Source organism: Tetrao urogallus (genome assembly GCF_951394365.1).
Source record: "Tetrao urogallus genome assembly, chromosome: 16".
Taxonomy (NCBI): Eukaryota; Metazoa; Chordata; class Aves; order Galliformes; family Phasianidae; genus Tetrao; species Tetrao urogallus.
Window position 1 is genome coordinate 551,954 of NC_136829.1, and position 24,702 is coordinate 576,655.

General features: G+C 46.4%; 1 protein-coding gene across 1 annotated transcript in view; it reads left to right on the forward strand.

Moving 5' to 3' along the window:
- Positions 1–14,023: 14,023 nt before the first annotated feature.
- Positions 14,024–24,702, forward strand: part of NCOA6 (nuclear receptor coactivator 6) — a gene marked incomplete at its 3' end in the record, with an annotated part of 31,633 nt that continues 20,954 nt past the window's right edge. The window contains exons 1-6 of the mRNA XM_079543505.1: positions 14,024–14,279; positions 17,080–17,235; positions 17,825–17,947; positions 19,217–19,345; positions 20,318–21,133; positions 23,911–24,057. Of these exons, the coding sequence (XP_079399631.1) occupies positions 14,045–14,279; positions 17,080–17,235; positions 17,825–17,947; positions 19,217–19,345; positions 20,318–21,133; positions 23,911–24,057 (1,606 nt within the window). The 5' untranslated portion in view covers positions 14,024–14,044. The remainder of the gene's footprint in view (positions 14,280–17,079; positions 17,236–17,824; positions 17,948–19,216; positions 19,346–20,317; positions 21,134–23,910; positions 24,058–24,702) is intronic.

Below are 24,702 nucleotides of genomic sequence, written 5' to 3' on the forward strand. Positions count from 1 at the left end.
GTACTGCAAGTCAATCCGTTGTGATGAGACCTAATGAACTTAGTTTGTGGCACCAATAAACACCTGATGTTTCCATATGTATGGCTGAGACAGACATTGCGAAATAAAGGGCCACATTCTGGAGACGTTTGTGCGCAGTGTCTGCACTGATTTCAAGCCAGCTATTGCAGACATCTAACTACCCTGAAGCAGAATTCTCCCAAAAGTTATACATCCAAGTGTCTGAGATGCTCAGAACACAAAGTATGAATTATAGGATGGCTGAGAAAAACAATAAGGAAAATAAGAATAAAAATAACAAAGATAATAATAATAAAAAATAAGATATGCCTTTGTCAAATATAACTACTGTGGTCTTGAAAGCCATCTGTGTGTATCTGCCCCCGTTTGCTTTGCTCTCCACTAACATAAACAGTTTTTTTACATTTGGATAAGCTGAAAACGGGGCCTGGCATTAAGTGTCAGCTCAGTTAGGCACAGATTTCTCACAAAGGCTCACTGCCATTCATGAGTGCAGTTATCAAGCACTGCTTTGCTAGCTGCAGATACCTCTGTCTGCCTATGTGTCAAGCCCAGACCAGTGCATGTAAAGGCCTAAAGGAGAGACAAGGCTGAGGTCGGCATCTGGGACCAGGGATGCTCTGGGCCCTGTTGCAGTGCCGTTCTGTTCACCTCATTTTCCTGCAGGGTGCCTGGACACAAGGACAGGCTGGAGCCTGTGCTGCTCCCATCAGCTCCCACCAAAGGAAACACTGCTGAGCTCTGTGGGGTGGTCAGAGTCGCACTGCTGGTGGCGCCTGTTGTGGGGAAGGGCTGGAGAGCTGAACCTCCCTGCTGCCCAAACCCCGTGTGCCCCAGGGCTGGGGGCTGCGAGGGGCCCGCAGGGCAGAGCAGCCATAGGCAGGGCAGGAGGCTCTGGTCCCCAACCCTAGGAGTGGAAATCTCGCCCTGCCCTGTGCAGTGCTGCCGGCTTCTGCCTGAGGGTCCCCCAGACCCTTTTCTCTTTTGTGAACAACAATACTTATTATGCGTCAAAAACGCTGTGGATTTTGCAAAGTTTTAGGAAGAGTGGAAGGTGGAGTGGGAAGGGCTCTTGCAGCACATGGATGATTTTTTTTCATAGCAGCAACCTGGAAAAGAGCTTCCCTACTTCAGTGATAGACATCTATCTGTGTGTTGGCCAGAGAAGGGAGAGCTCCAGCAGACAGAGTCAACCGCCAGAGGGGCAGGGATCTGATGGAAGCCAAAGAGACCAGCGTGCAGGGCAGAGGGCACGGCAGGGCTGGAGAACCAAAGCACGCTGCCCACGAAGGGCCCTCCAGTGGCCAGAGCATCTTTAGATGCAGATGGTCGGGAGTTGAGCCTGCTGCCCAGCACACAGCCCTGTGTGACCACGGCTGCTTGCCAGTCTGGCCCTTCCTACTGGTTTCAATCCACAGGGACTGGCCCCGAGCTCTCCACAAAGGCATGGAGACGCCAACAGCCAAGTACCCCCACCCTACCAACCAGCACTGCAGCCAACTGCCCACCTCTCTGTCACCAAACTCACAAATTAACCAAATCCTAAATAGCTACAGACTGGGATCAAAAGTAGATACAAGGACAGCATGGCAGGTCTTCTCTCTAAGTGAGCCCTATGCCAGTATTAGAAGAGAAATCATTCCATCCAAGTCAACATGTAAGTTTAGGGAATCTAAAACTAGCCATGAGTACACCTTTTCTATACAGCATTTTTCCTTTTAAAATACTGCCATATAGGAATGTATAACCATAATCTTGCCAGTCTGGCCTGAAAACCTCCTGGTCCCGCTCATGGTGTGCAGAGGCCAGCTTTACACTTGTGGTAGAGTAATTTCTACCTCTTTGATAGAATGGGATTAATCTTGACTGTGTGTTGTTTGTGCCAATCCTGGACTTTTTAAAGTGCGCAGAAGCATAAGATAAAAAGCCACCAGAAGTGGCATTATGAAGCTCCATAAGGCTGTGCAAGGCAGTGAGCTGCTGGTGAAAGAAGGGCTTTTTGCAGATCCTGGGTGACCAGCACACAGCCTCCCAGCTCCAGGTAAGAAAGTTGCAGCACTCGGACAGCCAGAGCAAACCTTAACAAGACGCACCACTACTGCACCGCCTGAAATCTCAGCTTTGGGAGAACAATGCTCTATTTGTCATTGCGTGCTGTAGTTTACAAGATGTGCCCTGTGTTCATATAGATAAAATAAAGCAAGGGGAAAAAAACAAAACAAAAAACCAAAAAACAAGGATGATCATCTAATTTTTAACGAGGACAAACAGTGGGATTTGGAGGGGGATTTTTGAGAAGAGCGTTCTGATCGGTGTGCTGGGTAGCAGAACACATTCTGGGGAAGATCAAGCTGATAAGGGGGGAAAGTTAAACATATGTGGGTAAAGAAGTGCCTCCTTGTACAGAAGAAATTATGGAGATGAGGAAGGAAGGCAGGTACTTCTCAGATACTGAACAAGACTTTCAGCTTCCTCTTGCTTCCAGCTCTAAAGACATGAGCAGAGTAAGACAAAGACAAACACTTCATGTGAAAGGCTCCTGGCAAGCAGAAACTCCCTGGCAGAAAACCAAATGTGCCACTGCTCTTTGCTGCCAACATGAGGCTGGTGCCCCATTTCACCTCCTGACACTTCTGAGGAACTTACCAGGATCTGGGAGAGTTTCTTCCCTGCGACTCTGACTCACAAGGCTTCAGGCTGGGAAGTGAGCTCTGGGACATAGGTGTACCCCAGTACTCCGGGACATTACCCTGCCACATGCTGGCCCAGCATCACGGTAATGTCCCAGAGGGAATCCCAAGCCGCCAGTGCACCTGCAAGCCATGCTGTGGGCTGTGCCTCCTCCAGCCCTGTTCTTCACAACTCCTTGCCCCCATGTTTCTTCCCAGACTTCTGTGTGCCTCCCATGAAGGGAGAGACAGCACGAGGGCTGTGCAGGGAGCTCCCACACCTCAGGCACCGGGGCAGACATGCATGGAGAGAGGCACGAGCAGAAAAACCCTTTAGCAAAGAATTGCTGAACATTGGTCCTTCAGCAGGGAGTGTTTGAGCTGCCAATGTTGCATAAACAAACAGCCTGCTTGCAGCTTTCTACACACCAAAAATACTTGGTGTAAACATTGGTCATACAGTAACAGTGGTGGTTTGTTTTCTCATGGAATGGATTCATATGTTCATTTTTAAAAATTCCTTTTTTTTTTTTTTTTTGTATTGTCAGCTCTAGCAACAAATGAGAAGTGGGACAGCTGCATTTAAAAGCTTTTGCAAAATAAATGTTTCCTCTTTTCATGCCATTGCTGTGGGTATCAGGGCTGTGCCTGTGGCTGCACCCAGCAGTGAGCTGGGGGCTGTGCACCCCTGGGAGCACAGCAGGACCTGCCCACATTGCTGTGCCAACTGTACGGACTTCTGAAGGACCAAAGGCTGTATTTTCACAACGGACTTCTGATTATTTTACTGGCCTTACACAGCAACTGCCATGCGCTTCTTTTGTTTACCAGCAGAAGATGGTTGCTTTTCAATGAAAGCAGAGACTGGCAGAAGAAAATCTGTCGTTTCTGCAGCAGCACTGATGTAGTATGACCTCAGCATTCCCCACGTGCACTCAGGTTTGCAGGATATGACGTGAACTCCTGTGGGTCTCTGTGGGAATACAAGAAAAACTGTTCAGAGCAGCCGCTGTGGAGCAAGATTAACAGCATGAGAACCAAGGACACCTCTAGAAGAAAGAATGTCTGACGGCTCTGATTGGAGAAGCACCTGTGTGAACGGTTGAAGAGTGTTTGTAGAATGCTCTGCTGGCATGTAAAGGTGGATGGGGAAGTTGTAAAGGTGGGTGGGAAAGCTAAAAAGAGAAAACTTGTGAAGGTATGTAAGTGATGTGAGAACTCGTAATAAACAATTTGGATCGTTCACATCTGAGACCGTGCATCAGATACTGCAGATCTCAGTGCCCCGCGTGATGAATCCTGCCAAACAGCCCCCGTGTGCCTCTTGCTCTTCTCAGGGACCAAGCACTGTCTGTTATTCCAAAGTGTCATCACGTTCTAGTAGTGTTCCACGCGGGTCCTTCGCAGTTGGGTTTCTACGACTCCATCCAGGAAAGCCCGTTCCTCCCAGCCGCGCAGGGCCTCGCTCCCACCGCTGAGCGCCGTGCTGCTGGAGTGGAGCGGAGCTGAGCCGAGCTGAGCTGCTGCTTCGGCCACAGCGCCGGGGGCCGCACAGCACCTCGGCGGCCGCCCCGGTCCCGATCGCCTTTTAAAGCGGGTTCCCCAGAGCAGGTCGCACGGGAAGACACCCGGGCGGGTCTAGGTATTTCCAGACAAAGAGGCTCCGCCTGCCCTCCACCAGGCCGCGCAAGGCTCCGGCACCCTGACAGACGTTTCTTCACCGGCGGCGGCCGGCGCGGGCCGGCGGCTCCGGGCAAAGATGGCGGCCGCTTCCCGGAGCGCCCCGCGGGCAGCGGGCCGGGCTGCGGCAGCGCCGCGGGCGGGAAGGCGCCGAGGTCCCCGCGGGCCCCTCGCGAAAGGCAGATCCCCGCCGTCAGCAGCGGTGGGGCGGCGACGGAGGGGAGCGGCGACGAAGGAGAGCGGCGACGGCACACCGGGGAGCCGCCCCGGGCCCGCGCAGCGGAGCCCCCCCCCGCCGCGGCGCGCTCGGACGCAGGCGCGAGCGGCGCGGGGCGGGCGGTCACGTGGCGCGCGGCGGAGCGGCGGGAGGCGGAGCGGCGGCGGCCTGCCGAGGGTGTCCGGGCGCCCCAGGGCCGACCGCGACCTCCCGCCCCCGCCGTCACGGGGCGCGGGCCCCGCGCCCCCCTTCCCCCCCCGCCCGGTCGCGCAGGCGGTCCTCGCCCTCCCTCGCGCGGTCGCAGAGCGGGCCCGGCGGCGGCGGAGCGGCGGACACCGGCGCCAGGTGAGGGCGGGGCGGCCCCGGGCCTCTCGGCGGCGCGGGCGGGACGGGGGCGGCGGGGCGGAAGCGGCGGCACGGCGGTGTCGGGCCCGGAGCGGGGCGGGCCGGGACGAGCGGGCCAGGCTCGGCTTGGGGCCGCCGCCGAGGGGGGGGGAGATTGCCGGGCCGCGCTCAGCCGCGGGGTTCGGGGCCGCCCTCAGACGGGAGCCCCGGGCCGCGCCGCGTCGTTGGGCCCCGGTCGGGCCGCAGCCCGAGACCCGGGGCTCCGCCCGCAGCTGCGGCCGCACCGCGGCCTGCGGAGCTCTCGGGCCGGGCCGGGCCCAGCCGGCGGCGCGCAGCCCCGAGAGGAGGAAAGCGGTTCTCGCTGAAGCCGTGCTGCAGCCGCCGTCGGCTCTGGCGCCGTTTCTGGGCTTCGCTCTTTGGCGGCTGTTTGGAGATGTCAGCGAGGGTGCGTTGACGTTTCTTTGAGCCCTGGCTTTTGTTTGTATTTCTGCGTAACTCGGCGCTGTAGTGACGGAAAGGCTTCTGATCTCGTGCTCTCGGTGCGTCCCTGCTTTTTTCCGAGTTCGGTTTTTTCGGAAACTCCGAGCTCCCCTTCCTCTCCTGCCCCCCGCACAAGGAGCCGCACTCAGCTGTGCTCCCCGGGCTGCTGCTGCTCAGCCGCTCTGCGTCCTGTGGGACTCGCTGCTTGCATCGGGCAGTGTGCAGTAATGTGCTGGTAAAGAAATAGCTGCTGCTTTTAAAACGCGTGGGAAAACATGAGAAACCCAGGTCCCTACCTGCGTTTGTAAACTGAGTATTAATGCTTTTGCTTTTCAGCTGCTTAAATGCTTGGAAGGTGGGGCAATAGAATTACATTCTGATGAACATTTGTACTATCGCTCAGTTCTCAGCTGTGGTACTGCCAAAGATTGCATACCTTTGTAGCAGATGTTAAATGTCTTAAACTCATAACTAGGCCACTGAATGGGCTTACAGTATGTTTTTATTTTTGAATACTGTACTGATTGCTTTTGGAAGGAAGCTGGAGTTGCAGTTGAGTTACGTAGATACACTGCATTTGTAGAGGCAAAAGGTTTGTTGCCAAGGACACTGGGGAGCGAAAGTGTCTGTAACGGTTGGATTGCAATGGAAATAGAGCTGTTACAGGTCATTGGTGTCCCTCTGAAGGGCAGGGAACTTGGTGTTGGTGTCTCTTTCAAAACCGTGTGGCCTCTGTTAAGAAATACAAATGCGACTCCATACAGGGGAGCTCCCACTGGATGAACAGCAGGGCTTACAGCTGAGAGTCTGTCCTGAATTGCAGAAATTGTGCTCAGACAATTTGTTCCTTAACGTTGGCCAGAGCGGAAGCTATGGGAAAGAATGCTTAGGAGTGGGAAAAGGGAAGGGGCAGAAATGGAAAGAAAAATAATGCTAGATGTATACAGATCTGAGACAGGGAAGATCCATCACCGTATTCCAGGTGAGAGGTTTCCCATCTGGCTAACAGATGGAACTTTTGTCATGTTTGCTTTATGGAGGCACTGGTTGCTGTGTGTTCTGTCTGCCTCTCGCTCTGCCCTGTTTGCAAACTTTCAGTGGCCTCTTCAGCAGCAGCCACCACACACAAGTGACATTTCAGCCCTGCAGCTCGTGTGTGTCTTAGCCTTGTGCATCTTACTAGGCTTGCCTCGGGATGGTGTGTGACGCTGATTATCTGTGGCGTAATCAGAAGGAAAGGAGGGAGGGAAGGCTGGGCTTTGGATTGAATGGAGAGGAGGTAGAGGAAACTTTCCAGAGGTCCAAGAGCATGCATTTTTCATCATCCTGATGGGCAGCATTGCTCTTGCAGCGTGTCCTGTGTCGTTAGTTGGTGCTGTTGACAACCCGCCTGCCTTTGGAACAGCACTTCCAACCCTGGTGGTGATGTACATAAAAACAGGAACAACAAATGAATTCTGGTGTCTAAGTATAGGGACCTCGATGTCGTGTCACAGTAAATAACTCTTCTTCATGTGTTTAGGGAAGAGAAAGAGGAGCAGTCGAGGCAGAGCACAGCTGCTAAGGGAGCTGCTAAAGAAGGGAAGTGCTCAGGGTCCCTGCAGTGCGAGAGCCATCATCATGGGACTGAGAGGGCTGCTGCCTTCTGCAGCTCCAGAGAGCAAAGGGCTCTGGGTCAGATTCGTACAGCGATTGAAAAGTACAGTAAAAGAGCTGTGCCTTGTCTAAATTAGTTGTCCTTATATAAATGAGTAATTTGGAACAGGAAGATGCCTGTCATGAGCTGTGTATGTGGGAATCTGAATTTTAAGTCTGAAGCTTGTGAAAAGGAATGATGTGGTTATTCTCACCAAAAGGTGCATGCTGCTAACTTCTCCAAGTCCTGTGTGCGTTGTGTTAATTCTGTAATTCTTACTCTTTTAATAATTAAATGTATGTGACTTTCCAAGACTTGGGAGCTGGTATGATGGGATTCCGTTTCTGGGCAGTACTTACAGAGCCTGCCTCAGATGTAAGCCCCTGTGTCCTGCACTTGTGCAAGGCACACTCAAGCCTCCTTCCTTACTGCAAGATACAAGCATGAAGAATTATTTTTGCCTTGCTCCCTGCTAAGTGGTGAGTTGGGGCTCGTGTGATTCCATCCCTCTCCAGGCAGGGGAGTGATGAGATGCAGGACTCATGCTGATGGTTGTGTCGGGTCCCTGCTGCTTTTCGCAGAGAAATGGGAGTCTGCAGTTACAGTGCAGGGACTGTGGCTGCAGGAGCCCAACCTCTCAAGGCCAAAACATTGCAGGCTTTTTTTAGCGAGGTTCAGTAAAGAAAAGCACTGGACAAGAAACAGCCGTGCAGCATAGGAAAGTGTTCCTTCTGAGGTTTTCTTCAAGCCCTCTTTCCATCCCACACTAATACACTGCTGTCTAGTTCTGTTGCATCTGTTTTACCATAGAGACCACACCGTGGCTCTTAATAGCAGTAGTGACAATAGTTAACACTTTCAGGATTTCATTTTGCCAAAGGCTTCGGGGAGTGCAGAATGTGCTGTGCTGCAAGCTTTTATGCAGTCAGGAGGCTGACTTTTTTTCTTCATACTTCACAGTGTTTCAGGATTTTGTAAAGTTTAGTGAAATTTCATGGGCTTTCACTGCACAGAGAAGAGCCTGGTGGAGGATATACTGCAGTAAAGAAGATGTAGAGGTTCCAGTCAGACTTCAGTTCAGGACTGAGAGTCACGAATACCTGCTTGTTGTACCAGCATTTATGAACATCAGTGAGGGTTTGGGGATAAAGGAGCCACGTGTGGGGCTGTTGCCCAGACTGCTTTGTTGGGGATTGGTTCGACCTGGGATAAGAAGCCTGTCACCACCACATGTTGACTAGGTTGCTACTTGACAAGGGTTTTTCTCGTAGCCTTTGGAAGATGAGATCAAATGGTTTCTTGTCAGGATGCATCTAAGTTTAAATAGCTTCTCATTTTACTTATTTGCTAATTGCATTGATGGGCCTTAATGAAAAGCTACCAACTGCACAGCACTGTCACAGTGTTCATCTGTTACAGGCTGTGGTACATTTCTTCTAGACAGCAACATCCTTAATGTCTGACATTAATTACACCATGCAGTCTGCAGCTTCTGCGAGGAGTGCCAGTGCTGAGAGGGCTCACATGCAGGGCAGGGAGCCTCCTGGGCTCCTCCTCAGCTCTTACATGCAGGGATCTCGGTGTAGTTGCTTAGCTTGCTCTGGAGTTAGCACTGGGTTTTAAAGCAACCTTGGTGATGGAGGCTTTTGGCTCCTGTTGAATTAAGAATGAGTTGCCCAGACAGAGATGTGTCCACAGCAGAATGGCTCTAGCTGTGGAGTTTCAGCACAGCTCATAAACTTCAGCTTCATAGAACCTTAAAAATGCCAATGTTCTGCTAAACAGTGTGCATCAAAATATAGCACAGGTGTTGCAGCCATCTGTGGTTTTCTGTCTTTCAGACAAACACAGGTTTTACTTGTTTTGTGCCTGAAGGCTGTGGAAGTGTAGTGGAAAAATATGGGAATGGAGAAAAGACGTGCATCAAGATGAATGAAGCCTGGCCTTCCTGTAGGCTTTGCTTCCTTGACATCTGGGCAAGCATCGGATCAAACTGGGCCTTTTTGTGTTGATTGAACTCTTTACAGGGCTGTTGGGATGGATTCTTTGCTGTCTGTGAAAGAATCTGTTCAGTGCCTGGGCGCTCCCGAGGTCTCTGTCAAATCACTTACTGTAAGGAAAGCTGGAGGTAACATGCTAAAGCTGATTAGTGACTTTCTGTAACCAAACTTGATGTTGCTGAGTGCTCAGGGGGACGGAGGCAGCAGCAGCCAGCATCCTCCTGCGAGCGCCTCGCTCTGCCCTGCAGCCTCTGGGGCAGCCTGGCCTGGCTGCAGTCCGTCTGCTCCATGGCACACAGCGCACAGCCCAGTGGCTGCACTGCAGGGAGCGTCCTGCTGTGAGAAGGGGGAGAAGTTGGAGTTGGTGCACGTTTGCTTTAGCTGCATTTTGAGTTTTGGCCTACATTTAGTGAATGGTATTAAAATTTCACATTTTAGATTTTAGTTTTGCTTCTCAACTTGATATCATGGCATTTCCATGGGTGTAATCATCTGCATAGCTGGAATCAGCGGCGTTATCCTCGTGTTTTAGCCACTGAGATTCTTTGCTTGGCCCTACACTGCTTCTTGAGTTACGATGTGAGGAGACACAAGAAGGTACCAAAGGTCCAGAAGTGGCAGGTAGCAATGAAAGCTGCTGCAGAGCACGTGTAATGTGATGTAACGTGAGTAGTGCTTCCCTCCCTTGGCTTCTGGGCTAACAGAAATGCCAAGTACAATACTGAGGGATTTTAAAGAGATTCTTCTCTTTTCTAGGTAGAAGATACCCAATTTCAGCTTATTTTTCTGGGTTTTCTTCCCTCACCTGCTGCCACGCTGGCGAGCAGGTTGCATGTAAGCAGGACGTGCTCAAAGAACATCACTGCTACACTGCTATAAAACCCCCGATTTGGTTCTGCCGAAGCCACCAGTTTATTGCTGTGCCTTCGTTACGCTGAGAGGTTGGAGAGCACGGTGGGGAAGCCACGAACACGAGCAGGATCCAGGGATGGTGCACCTCGCTCTGTTGGCCATCTGTGGTGGAACATCCTCAGGCGATGCATCCTGAGGTGCATGTGTGGCCCACAGTGTGCAGTGGTGGGGGTCAGCCTGAGCTGGCAGGGTGTGCTTGGGACGAGGAGGCTCGTAGCAGTGTGTTGTTCTTGTGCTACTTTCTTATTCCCTTTTCTGTTTTTCTTTTAATGAATGGCATCCAGAAGGGTTTATCTTGAATCGAAAGAGGACAAATAGGGCAGTAGTGTGGATAAAACTTGCTCTGTTTTGTCAGCCGAAAGGAGCATGTGTGGTTCTTTACCTGCGAAAAAAGGTTGGTTTTTCCATATCTCAGTGTTTGCTGTTAATATTGGGATGTAGTCAAAAAGCCTGTTTGCAGAATTCAGACTGGGATTTGCTGCAAAGCTGTGTTTAAAAAACCAAGGCGTTCATTGTGGAACATTGGATATTTTTGTAATTTTGTATCCTTGTCTCATGGAACATAGAAACTTTCTTTCAAGATGTCATTTTTTGGGAGTTACTGTTTCACACCATTTCCCAGCCTGGAATTAACTGAAGACAAAATGCAACTGAAGTTTAGGAATTTGTGGTGGAAGGTAGAATAAGTATACATTGCGTTTGAATCTGGATGCTTAGAACAAGTTTGTGATTTTGGTGTTTGCATCATAGACCCCCTGTGTATGAACCATGGAATGAATCACAGAATGGCTTGGCTTGGAAGGAATGTCAACAATCTAGGAAGCATTGAGGACGCTGGATGTGGTGTTGGTTGTTTTTTTTTTTCTTTCCAGTTTCCTTTTATTCCCATTTAGATGTTTGTGCAACATTATTCAATGAAGGCAGAAGCAGGGAGGGTTGTGTGTCCTTTGGAAATTATGTCACTACTTGCTGCTGTCAAAGCCTTTTTCTCCTCGCCATCAGTTCTGGATTCCCTGAAGGGTTTGATTGTAGTCTCATTTCTGGACTGATTTTTCTTCTTGTTCCCGGTTTCAGCAGCTTTAAATAATTGCCACTGTGGGGATGAGGGCTGCGCTCTGTGCTGACTTCTGGCATCTGCTCATGAAGGACATCAGCCCATCCGTCCTTCTGGTTCTTCCATGCTTGTGAAGGAACTGTTCTCACCCTTTCCAGCCACTGGACAAAGCCTTGCTGTGCTTTACTTGACTTGCATAGTGCAAGTGGGATGGGAAGGAAGAGACATAAAGGCTTCAAACTCTGCTTAACAGGCTGGTATAACTGTAACTTCAAATCATTTGAGATTGTCTCAGGACAGAACTACCAAGACAGAGCTCATTTTGTCCTGCCTCCATCTGGCAGGGCTGTAGCCGGTGTTTCCCAGCACTCAGCTGCCTCGGCTAGCTGCTGCAGGCTGGCTCTGATCTGCTCTGATCCCTTCTCCCAGGAACCCACTGGCATTGCTAAGCACTGTCCCATCACGTGGCACTGGATCTGTGCTGCAGGCTCCTGCTGTAGGCCTGGGCTGCCCGCTGCCACAGCTCAGGCTGTTCTGCAGTTCTGCATGTTGATTCCACTCTTGGTCCCCAGCTGCAGCCCCAGCCTCTACAGGCATCTACACGAGGTTACCAGCATCACTGGGACTGGGGTTTTGCTGCGTGTGCTCAGGCCTGAAAGATTTTGTTTTTATTCTTTTTTTGGGGGGAGGGGGAAAGTGGTGGTGGGAAGGGTTATAGGACGGAGTGTTGAATGAAGATCCTTGCTAATTGTGCTTGTGGGCTGGCTTCTGATTTATGGCAGTCAACCTTATAACCAGGGGATTACAGAATTTGTTAGCAAGAGGGATGCAGCTGGGATTCATTTGGTTTGGGGATGGAAGACAGGCTGTGCTCTGTCCAAAGAGGAAGGTTTCACAAATCATCGCTTCCTCCTGTCGCGGTCAGTATAAATCCTACCTGAGCATAGGAGCAGGCCAAGCTGCGTGTTTGAGAGGAGTCTTCAAAGCTACCGCAGGCACTTCAGACACTAACATTCAAAATAAATAACATTGAAGAGTTTGTGCTTTTACAGAGGAAAAGGTCATTTCTTTGGTGCTTGGGACTGTCAGAAATATTCGTGCTTCTCAGTGGAGGTAGAACATCTCTCCCTGAGTAATTGTATGTATTTTGAGCATTTAAAACCTCACATATTGATCCAAAATTTCTCTTTCTGAAAAAAGGTTATACGTGTTTTATAGGTGTTTCTTTCATTATTTCCAGAAGATGCAGCTTGTTTTTCACAGGGTGCTCATTCAGGCCCCAGTGTGGTTGTCCCTAAGGCTGTTCCTCATGCTGGGCTCTGAGCTCCTTCCTTCCAGAAGTCGGAGTATGTATAATGAATGATAGAGGGTGATCTGTGGTTAGGGAAACCAGCCCGGCCCTGGCAAAGACACTCACCATTCATTTGTTGGTGAAAATCAATTAAGCCAACTTTCCTGCAGATAGTTATCAGCTGTGTCCTCATTACCTGGGCACGTGATGTGGAGCTGGAGTTTGACTCAGTGCAGAGCACTCAGAGCTGTGATTTAGCTGAGCATGAAAGAGTCTGGGGAACAAATAAAAAGTACTCGTCTGAAAGCACTGTGGAAACACATGGGAAGTATTTTTACTTTCAGTGCAGACTGCAGAAGAACATGGATTACAAAACCACCTGCATCTGCAATCCCAAATCTGAGCGGTGTTCCAGAGCGGAGGCCTGCTGCTGCAGCAGGGTGGGCTGTGCTGGGTTGGGTGGGCTGTGCTGGGTTGGGTGGGCTGTCACATCACAGTGCAGCATAAGCCTTTCTAACATGGTTACTTTCTGGATGAAGAAAGGCTTTTTTTTTTTCAGCCGCTATCTGCAATTCACCTTTAATCTCCGACTTGTGGTTTTAAGTTGTGTTGGGAACTTGAACCTCTGCCAAGAAGCTGGTCTGCATCCCATTGGAGGGCAGAGCATCCTGAACTGAGCCCTTCTGGTGGCTCACGCTGAATGCCAGCAGCTTGCGAGTTACTCGGTCTTGGCAGCATGGCCTGTTGGTTTGATTTGTTAATCACGGCGGTGGGCAGGAACTGGTCCCTTTCTGTATTGGCTCTTGGATGCTTGGAATTGCATAAGAAATATTTGCTGAGTGTTGGGTGTGAGACCAGAGTAGGGATTGGGCTGTCTCACGTGGTCCTGTAGCCCTGTGATGGCTGCAGGCAAAGTGGGGAGTGTGAATCTTAGTAAATGCTGCTGTTCTCTGTGCTGTATGGACAACTTCTGTCTCAGGTTGTACCTCTGCATAGGTGACATCATAATGTAACTGCAGTTTATTGTGTGTTTCCTGGAGCGAGCAGTACTGGGCACATGACTTGATTTATGAATTCCACTGGAAGATGGAAAAGTTGTGGGCTAGCATAGAGGCAATACGTTTCAAGCTGTAATGTGCTTACGCAGCTGAGAACACCTGGACCTTCCTAAAGCAAGCACTGTGTGCTGGGGAGTTCTCTGGACGAGCAAAATTCTCATCAAAAGCTGAATATCTTCTGGTGCTGTGGCTTTCCTGCTGCTTTGCTGTACAAAGCATCTGCAATCCCTACAATTGTTTGGTGGTTCCCCCCAGCTCCCTGCAATTAAAGTGTTGCCCAGTGCCCTGCAGTTTCCCGGCAGCCGGGCATTGCAGAGTTGTTACGGATTCTTGTTTGACCTCTGTATGACGCAGAGGTGAGAGCCATTGATTTTATTTACCCTTCCCTTTTTCTTTGTCATTTAGGCCAGCTGGAATACGGCTCCAGTCACATGTGGAAGGATTCTGTCAGGAAACCACCAACTCCTGTTTGCTCTGGTGGACAAACAGCTCGGCCGCTGCGATGGCCGCGCTGCTCGGAGTCGCGCTGTTTGTCCCGCAGGCCCTCGCACAGGGTCACCCGGTGGGTTTTGTTCTTTGTGCGCTGTTGAGTGCAGCTGTTGGTGTCTTTGCAGACTGTAACTTGTATTTTTCTCCCAAAGTATCTTCTGAACGTCTGACTGGCTCCCGCTGTTGGACACAATGGTTCTGGACGACCTACCAAAGCTGGGAGATACATGTGCCTCCTTGTACTCCTCGGCTATGGAAGACTTAGAGGTGGATTTGGATTCAGGACTGGAGGAAGACAAACTGAAACAGGAGGCTGCTCCTGAGGATTCCACGATCTTTGTAGCTTTTAAAGGAGATATAGAGGATAGAGACTTTGAACAGAAACTGAGCGTTATACTGGAGAATGTACCTGGCCTTCTACATATGGGTAATGTACTTTCTCATTATTTTTTCAACCGTCCTTAGAATAATTAATTACATAATCAGAGTGCTTGTAAAAAGAAATAGATTGCCATTTTATAGTTCCTTGGATGGTTGGTTGGACTTGATCTCAGTCCATCTGGGTGCTGTTCTTCTCAGGGGCACTAAGTACAAGTTTCTGCAGTTACTTTATTGTTTAAAACTGATCTGATTAGTGAGTTCATTCATTCCTATTTGGTTCCGGTGTTTCACTTGTATTTTTTCTCTTTCAGTTCTCTCCATTACATATTGCTCTTTTGTATGAAAGTGAAACCAAGCTCATCCAAACAGGATGTGCTTTTTAATATCAAAACCATCCGATTTAAACCACTGCAGTTGAGAATAGATTCACTCTGAAGTAGCTGGGCCTGTTCAAGTCATTACTGTCACTTTGCTGCTGCATTGACCTCATCTACCAGGCTTCTTTTGTGAAGGGGGGAGAACGGAGCATTCTGACATGGTCCTGTGTGCCCACTGTGTGGACAGGCTTCCCTGGTTCACTGGTGACACAGGCTTTTGCAACAGCAACGTGTCTTATCAGCATATCTAGATTTGGAAAAAAACATCTGTCCACTGTGTCAGGATCTTTGCAAAGGAACTTATGATGATTAACTGTAGCTGTTTGGTTATGTAGTCTTTCTCACACAGTAACGGTCTTTCTGGATGGGTGCAGTGTTGGGGTAGTTTGGGTCATTGTGCTTGTGTCAGTGATTTGCTTCCTCCCCACTGCTGGTCAGCCCAGCAATGCCCCTCTTCTGATCACTGGAGGAGATCGATGGATGTTACTGAACAGTCAGGTGACTGCCTGCTGTCAGTATAATCTGCTACAGAAACAGGTAAACCAGGGGAGGTTGCCTTAAATGCAGCGGCAGGTGCATACACAGCAGCACCATGAAGTGCAGAACCTCAGCAGCACTGCTCTGCTTTGGCTTATTATGATATAATGCAGCCTAAAAGCCACATAATTGCCAGTTTGAGTTTTCTCTCCTCCTTCCTGTCTGTCTTTTCCTGAGAACTGGAGGTCTCTGTCCTGTCATGCTGCTTTTTTGTATTTTCTTTTGAAATCACATCGTACAAAGAAGAATCCACTGTTCTTTAAAGGCAGTCAGTTTTTGTGTTTAAAGAAATCCAATTTTCTGGATTACATTTTAAAATGTTTCTTGCGTTACATGTTTCTTCATAGTGCAGAGTACCATTTCTGAAAACTAATTTCTGGCTGCTGAATAAACTAGTCACATTTCTGGGTCACTTTGTTCTTAGCTTTCCATTTTCTCTAGTCATAGTTGGAACTGATGGCTTCGGTTGGTTGGGGACTGAATGGAAGTTACAAAGCTGTGATAAGTGATGAATACACTGAAGAAATCCCACTGGTTTGAGCTGTGTTCTGGAGGAGGTTGAAGATGATGTGGCTAGCAGTGGTGTAACTGGGCAGCACTTTGATGGGAGCAAATTCAATCTGTGTCTGTGTGGAGTCGCCTTTGTTACATACAGGCATCTGTATGCTGCCTTCCTTATAAATATTAATGGCAGAATTAATGAACACGATTCAAGCTTCAGCTGAGAAAGCAGAAAACAAATCTTTAAAATCAATCCTTTTGAAATGATCAGTGTGGTGAGTTATTTGAGCTGATTCAGAACAAAACAGGATATTCAAAATGTCAAGTTAGTGAATCATATTGGTTTAGACTTGTGAGATTTGATGTTGGTATCTGATCTCTCATTTTTCAAACATGTAGAAGTAGTGAAACTGATAATGCGTTTTTTATATATAAAGTGTTGGAACACTGGTAAGATTCAACACAGCACCACTCAGACCTGCATCAAGGAGGATTTTAAGCTTCTGTCACCTATCCTCTGAAGATGCGTTTGATGGAAAGAGGACAAACTGAGTAGTGCCATTACTGCAGCAGCAGAAGGGTCTTGGTGAGCTAGTTAGGACAAGAAGGGATGAGCTGCATGTGAATTGTTCTTAGGGAGCACAAAGCAAACTCCTGCAAGTCTGCTGTTCTTTATTGTCAAAAAGCTTGATGTTGGAAGCCTGTAAATCTGTATTAGGAATCTAGCCTTTTCTTTCCCTAAACAGCACTTTGCAGTTTTAACTGCATGCAAGTTCAGATCCGTATTTCCAACATTGCTGGCTTATCTTTCTGCCTGTTCCCGCCTGTTACTTTTAAAAGGATTGATTTGTGTAGAAGCACTCATACATAGAACAGGCTTACAGAAAAACTGCTGTTAAATATTTAGTACAACTTCAGTGTGGTTTCTGCAGCAGTTTGAGCATCCCTGTGCAGAATCACTGAATAATACGGTAGGAGCGAACGAAATACCAGTAAGGCTTCATTGGCACTGGCCTACAAAAAACATTTCACAAGCATCTCGCAGAGTGAATTGCGAGGGCTTCAGTCTCATATTCACATTTTTCACATCTTGCATACCAACAGTCCTATTAAATCCACTGTAATGTGTGTTCTGTCTTTCCAAAGCAGTTTCTTCACAGGATATTTTGCTTTTTGAGCGATATTATTGAGTGTTTGTGTTGGCTATTCCATTAGTTATAACTTTTCAGTTTTCGTTTGGCTAATTTTTGGGAAGCAGTGCAGTGCTCTCATCTGTGCTAGAGAACTCCCTGTGGCTGAGGGTAGCCATGGGTCAGCTTCACTGCCAAATCACCGCTTTGGGGGTTTTCACATGTGCTTTTTTACCACGTCACTTCACGGGACATGTTTGAAAATTGACTTTGCAGTAACTCCGGCCTTTTCTCTTTCAAGAATCCAACAAGTTAAAGCTGCAGAAAATAGAGCCTTGGAACAGCGTGCGCGTCACCTTTAACATACCGCGCGAAGCTGCGGAGCGGCTGCGCATCCTGGCTCAGAATAACAACCAACAGCTTCGTGATCTGGGGATTCTCTCTGTTCAGATTGAAGGTATTTCATGCTTAACTTGTTTTCCTGGGCGTTCTAATGAATACATACTACAATTTTAAGCACTCTCATCAAGAGGTTTTGTGTACTTAGTTAATGTTATGAATGTCATAATTCAGCAATTTGGAGAATAATTTCAATGAAAAGGGAGTGTAAGGCTTTTATTCTTCTGAGAGTAGGTATTATAGAAATAGTAATAACAGAAGCTGAAAATCCTGTAAGCAGCAGGAAACCTGCTGAAGAATGTTCCTGTGAGTGTTACTAGCAAAATGTGCCCTGTTCCTGATTGGCTCCTGTGAGGCTTTTTTAAACGAAGGTTTCAGTGGAGTTCATGACTGAAACATCTGTCCTGGGCAGCTGTTCTCAGAGCACACTGAGGATGAAATTGAAGGCACTTAATGCTTGCCACGATGCTGTCTTTTTTGAAAATTGAAACATAAAGATAAGGGTATTGTGCATAACTTACAAAGTGCATATTATAGGTAAAGTTTGTTCTTCCTTCCTTGGCATCTTTTAAATATCCTTTTGAAGGTGTCTGTATTCTGCTTTCCTGTATATCATTCAATTCCCCCAACTTCTGCGTTACTTCTAGGGGAAGGTGCTATCAATTTAGCTCTAGCTCAAAATAGAAGCCAAGATGTCCGAATCAATGGGCCCCTGGGAGCAAACAACTCAGTACGAATGGAAACTGGATTTCCCATGCAAGGGGGACAAGGTAAATTGCTTTTTAAAGAAATGATTTAGATTTACAAAGCTTGGAATTTATGAAGCATATTATGAAATTTCACTGGTCATAGCAATTACTGTTACAAGAATTATAGTTGCCATAAAATTGGTGTATGTTCTTGTTTCTGCACTGTCTAATCCCAGGTCATGTAAATCATGGGCTGCGTTTTCCGTATTAACACTGGAGTGATTTGGGTGGGGCAGGTTTTTTTTGGCTTTTTTGAATCATTTTTTTGTTAGAGGCTGTAAAATCACTTTGGTCTTGTAGAGTGACTTCACTTTAAAATGTGCAGAGATTGTGACACAGTTCTGTTTTTATGGCACTTGGCGTAAGGCTTGATTCCGTGCAGAAAAGTAAGCTATTGCAGGTGAAATCTGGTGTGATGAAGTGAAGGACGGGGCACTGTCATTATTCTTGGTCTCTATCTTTGGATAACCTTCAGAGATCTGATCACAGAGAACTGCATTTCTTTAAGAGGTGAAGTTTTATTGAGTGCCTGGTTTGTATGTGCATAGTAAGCAATTTTTCATTATAAAAGCGAGATTTTATTAAAAGTTGAAGGAAAAACACTATGTCATTTAACAGCTGAATCAAAAGGTGAGATAAACTAAGTGGTATCTTAGTAAATAGGACTTCACGCAGTTAGAAGACTGGGATCAACAGATAATTTAAGGCACGTTTGTGGCTGTTGATGGGAATGAATGGAAAGACTTTACCTATGTAGAAACCTGATTAAACAGAGTTAAATAGTAAATCGTGGTGCTTAGCAAAGGGCAGGAAAGTTTGACTCAGAAAGCTTCCATGGGATGATCATGGGGTTCCTTTCCTGCCTGCAGGTAACAATACAAATATAAATATAAGAATTTAACCATCAGGTCAGAGATACAAACCATTTTACAAAACAGCAGCCTTTGTAAAAGAGACATTAGAACTATTCTTTCTCACAATGCATTACTTTGGTACAGTCTCATCACTTGGTGCCAAGTCAGGCAAGAGAGGAAAGCTTCAAATAGTTGGTAATAGGCAGATTCTTTCTACAGCCTTCCAAGCCTTTGGTGTTAAAGGCTCTGCTTCAGAATGACCTTAATTTGTGTGTTTTATTCCAGAGGCAGAGATCTGTGTCCTCCAGCTATTTCAGGAGAACAATTTGTAAAGTCTAAATGCTTTTTTTTTTAAATGCTTTTCTATGTAAAAATTGCTGTACTCGGTAATATGCTGGCTTTTTAATTATTATTGTTGTTGTTATTTTTTTTTAAGGTTTGATAAGAATGAGCAATGCTGCAGCTGTTATGATGTCCCAGAGTGGAAGCATGCCATCCTCTATGGTGGCAGGTGGTGCTGGTACAGAGCTGCAGCCAAGAACACCTCGACCTTCCTCACAGCCAGGTTGTAAAAGTTACTCAGAGCACTGGTCTTTACTAGAAATGTTTACCTGGAATATTTTTCTTCAGTGTGCAAGTTTGAGACTGTACTTGTAAATGAACTCCAGAGTTTCCTGAAGCTTTTCCTTCGCCTTTTCTGAGAGGGCCCTCCTTGTCCCTGTTCACATGGTGACATTTGTCAGATAACACGGGGATCTGAAGTCTCCAGGTTCCTTAATGTTTTCTTCAGATGTGTTGAGCAGCAGCGGTATCCTTTGTGTGTAACACTGTTAGGACAGAGCTTTGTCTTAAGGAAAGAAATGGTTGAATGAGTCAGGGGTCTGCAGTAGGAAGCACGTGTGCCAGATTAAGGACAGGTGCTTTTGAAACAGGATTAGAGAGAGTAGAAACTTAATGTTTGGGGATCTTGGTGGGAGGGGCTTACCTCAATTTATGGTCATTTTCTTCATAATTATGAGACTGTAGAAAAAGAGAGGAGATTATTAGTTCTCCCTTCATAAAATTGTAGTAGTATTTACCAGCTTCCTTTAGATCTTTGCAGGATTTATTCTTACAGACAACATTTTTAATGAATGTTTCAAATATTCTAGGACTGTGTTAATTCCTCATTTTGCCACTTTTTTAGCTGGTAGGAATAATACCAGTTAACGTTTGTGTTATTCTACCAGTAAGTGTGTAGAAGGTTTGTGTTTGTAGGAACAGGTGCAATGGAGTTACCCATTTTTATTTTTTTTTTTTTAGCGGTTATAAATTCATGAGACTTGGAAGGTTTTCAAAGGGAATCCTGAGAAGCCAAGTGTTGTCTGTCCTGTCTGTTAAAGGAATTGGAGCACTGGAGTGTGAATATTTGTTAGACCTTAATTTCAGCAGAGTGAACAGATGCAAACAAACAATTTACCCTTCCTTGTTTTGTGGTGGTTTTTGTCTACAGTAGGTTATTTACTTTTATTTTAACTTTTTTTTGCTATTTTAATAGATGCAATGGACCCACTTTTATCTGGGTTAAATATCCAGCAGCAAAATCATCCATCTGGATCTTTAGCTCCGCAACTCCATTCAATGCAATCAGTTCCTGTAAACAGGCAAATGAACTCAGCCAACTTTCAGCAACTACAGCAACAAACACAGTTGCAGACACGTCCTCCCCAGCCACATCAGCAGCCACAGCAGGGTATTCGACCTTCGTTTACTTCACCAGCACAGGTTCCGGTTCCCCCTGGCTGGAACCAGCTTCCTTCAGGAGCACTTCAGCCTCCTCCAACCCAGGGAGCACTGGGTACCTTGACAGTAAACCAGGGTTGGAAAAAGGCCCCTTTACCTGGACAAATGCAACAGCAACTTCAAGCAAGACCATCTCTAGCCACAGTACAAACTCCTACTCATCCTCCACCTCCATATCCTTTCGGAAGCCAGCAAGCTTCCCAGGCTCACTCAAACTTTCCCCAAATGAGCAATCCTGGCCAGTTTACTGCTCCTCAAATGAAAAGCCTTCAGGGAGGGCCCTCACGCGTTCCTACACCACTACAACAACCCCACTTGACCAACAAGTCTCCTGCTTCCTCTCCCTCCTCCTTCCAGCAGGGATCTCCTGCATCATCTCCAACAGTTAACCAGACGCAGCAGCAGATGGGACCAAGGCCTCCCCAAAGTAGCACGCTTCCCCAGGGATTTCAGCAGACTGTCAGTTCTCCTAGTCGTAATCCTATGGTGCAACAGGGGAACGTACCCCCCAACTTCATGGTGATGCAGCAGCAGAACCAAGGTCCACAAGGTTTACACCCTGGCTTAGGAGGTAAGAAGTACTAAGACTGTCTTTTACAATAAAAGAAAGAACATAAAATGGCTAGAACTAATGGTGTTGTTCCTTTTCAAAAAGTTGTTCAGAGACAAAATGAAGATGTAGGTTGTGTACCTGTAAGGTGAGTATGGGTGAATTAGCATCAGTCACTTCAGTTCTACTACCTACCTGTGTCCTGACGTGCTGCGTTAGTAACCTAGAAGTGAACTCTTGGCCGTGGCAACGAAGTTGTTGTATGTAGTTTCTGCTTATGACTCCTTGTCATCCTCTTGGCAGTTCTTCTGTTGCCTTACAGCAAGTTCAGAATAGGCAAAGATATTGTTTGTTTGCTTTGAAAGGGAGAGAGTTCAATAAAAACAAATGAATGTTTTTTTCCCTTCAGCTTTGTCTGTCACCACTTACGTTCTCTGCTGCAGAAATGAAGCATTATTTTACATCTTCCCTTCTAAGTTGTGGATGTTTCCTCTTGACCCTGTCTTTATTTGTCATCAGTTTCTTCACTATTAAAGCACTGCTACTGCTGTTCCCTGTTCTAAAATGAGAAAGTAAAGGGAGGTTTTAATTTCCTCTTTGGTCTTGTGGTCCTTCGTTTTCTCTTTGGATCTCCTCATTCACGTTTTTGCCTTACTGCTCTCAGAAGGCTTCTCTAGCAATGGCAGAATTTCATTTATGAATCCTAAGATCTCTTTTGTGTCCTCGTTTTTCTTTTTCCCTTGTGCCTTTTATGGTGCTGTGCCTGACTTGTAGCAATTCTCTCTGTTTGTCTTTCTCCTGAATGGCTGCTCTCAGGTGCCTGTGCACAGGCTCTTTTCCTTCTGTACTTACAAAGTGTAGGCCATATTCTCTATCTACCTCCACAGACAGTCCTGTATGTATTCTGTTTTCCTGTGTTCTCACACTGTGCATCCGATACAGCTTGGCTGAGCTGTAACAAGTACCATTCCTTGGTCTACTCATCTAGGCAGGCGTCTTCGCTATTTGTGTTGTGGGTCTCATTTGGATTTGGTTCAGTTTGATTCATCTGAATTGTCTCAGTTTTAGGGTTTTCCTCCTGTAGACTGGTTTCAGGGTCTGGCAGTGCCTTTTGCTTGCTACCTCCTTTCTTGTCTTCAGCGGCCACGTATTTTGAGAACTGTCACATTTCCTTACAGTTTTGTTTCTCCAGCTGTATGTCCTCGGTCAAGAATCACTATCTTCTAGGTAATGTAACCCTGACTTCTAGACAGCCTAACCTCTGCATACTTACTATTAAACCTAAAAAACTTAAACCTACTATAGACAAAACCCTGCTTTTGCTCTGTTAAAAATAACAACCCAAATAAACTATCAAAATAGGTTATTTGGACTCACTCCAGGCTCTATTGCTAAAATCAGTAATCCTGCTGTGAGCTGTATCCTCAGATCTTTTAAAAAGATCCTTTAAAAACAATTCTGTTGATTTAAACAAAGCTACGGCACCTTCTAGTTGCTGAGGTTTTTGCCTGGCTTCTGTCCATGCTTAGTCCTTCCTGCAGTTTAGACAGTAATTAGGCCACAGTTAGGGATTTTTCCATTTTTGAGCCATTTTGCATTTAAAGGCTTAGTGTAAATGAATACATTCCAACACTTTTACCTGGTTAATTTTGCAATTCAGAAGAGGCGAAATTTAACTTTCCTCAATTAAAGCATTCCTACGTGCAGAATTTTGCTCTAAGTTTTGCACAACTGGAACTATAGTCCTGTAATGTGTTGTTGGAAATAATTGTTCCGTATTTACAGATGCACCTGATGTTTGACTTATGAACTCAACTATATTGAAGTATTAGTTGTAGACGTGAGACCAGATTAATTTACACAAGCAATACAGTTAAAGTGTGCAAGGAAGCTATAGTCATAGAAGGAGCCAAGGTTAAATCCTGGCTGTAAATCAGGAAAATACAGCAGTATGGAGTTTCTAATAGGTCTGTGGTACTGTATATTTGATGGTGAGGTAAAGAGGTGGGTTTTGCTAGAGGCCTTCATGCTGCTGCTCATTTTGCTGGGAACGGTGCAATTCTTGCTCTCTGTCGCAGGACAGCAGTGGTGTTGTGATGTGTCCAAGTGTGGGCATTGTGCCAGGCACAGACCTGGCAGAATACTTGCAGTAGGAGTAGCAGGGTTGCATATATAAACTTGGGACTTGCTGCAGCGAAGTCTCTTTGTGGGTAGCCAAGCCCTGTTCTGTCTCATTACCTGGAAGATTCTTCAGCTCAGCCCTCCATGGCCCTAACAGTCACTTCGAGTCTGTGTGTACGTGGACCAGCAGGGCGAAGGAGTGCTGGGAAGTTGTACCTGGTGTGTTGTGGTGGCAGGTCTTGTTGAGAGGAGAAAAAGTGTCATAAAAATGCAAGATATTTGTATTTGCTTACATGGAGTAAGTTAAGGTCCTGCTGAGAGATGAGCAGCAGTAGAGAACAGCAGATGATGGTACTTCAGATTCTGGTTTCTGAAAACTCCGACTTTTCCCCTTTTCTGTGGGGTTATGTTCTGCTTAGACTAGAAGCAGAATTATGTTTTCAGTGGAGTCGTGGTGCTTTGTTAGGCAGAATATTGCACAGGTAAGAATTCTAAGTATGCTTTCAATGGGTTTCACGTATTGGCAAAAATTACTTTCTTCCTAAACCAGAAGTGTGACAGTACATACTCAAAGGGATTCTTCCTACTGAAATCCAATTACAGATTTTTTTCTTTCCTCTTTATTCTTCTCTCTTCCTTCTTTCCCTGCGTACTAATGAGAAAATTCTTGTGTTAAGGAATGGCCAAGCGCCTCCCTCCCGGGTTCCCTGCAGGCCAGGCTAACCAGAGCTTCATGCAAGGTCAGGTGCCTTCCACAGCACCAGGAACACCAGTGAACAGTGGAGCTCCACAGCTACAAACCAGCCAAAATGTGCAGCACACAGGTCTGTTTGGAATGTGTTGTTCCTCAGTTATTGATGGCTTGTTTTGTTTTTGTTGGTTTTTTTTTTTTTGTATGTAGAAAATGATGCTTTTACTTGCATAACACAATTATAAAACATTACATTCTTACTGGTAATGGAGTATTGTAGCTAGCTTGGAGTGAAAGTGCTTAGTGGTATTCTATGTGTATTGTTAAATGAGGAAAAGAAAATCAAGTGGCAGGTTGTACTCAAGTATTATTACTTAGGACTGTCATCCTAGGATCCATACGTATCTGTTTGGAAGATAAAAAGAATTGGCAATAGGATTTGGAGGCTAGGGGTAATGAAGATACAGCACAAAATAAACTTTTTGTCCTGAAAAAAAGAAGAGTGTTATCTTAGGAAAAAGAAGAAAAGAAGCACCTTGTTTTATTTTAAAAAGTTATTAGTTTCTCTGAAAGCTTTGGAAATCAGCTTAAAGAGAGTTTTGTGGAAAAAAAAAAAAAAAAAAAATCTGTAGTTCATAAATATTTTAACAATTTGGTTATCAGCCTTCCATCTGGATTATGTCCCCTCATTACTACTATATGTGTGTTTATTTTTTACCTATTATAAAATAACCTCAAGGTTTGAAGCTTCTTGCAGTTGGTAATTGTTTTGTGAAGT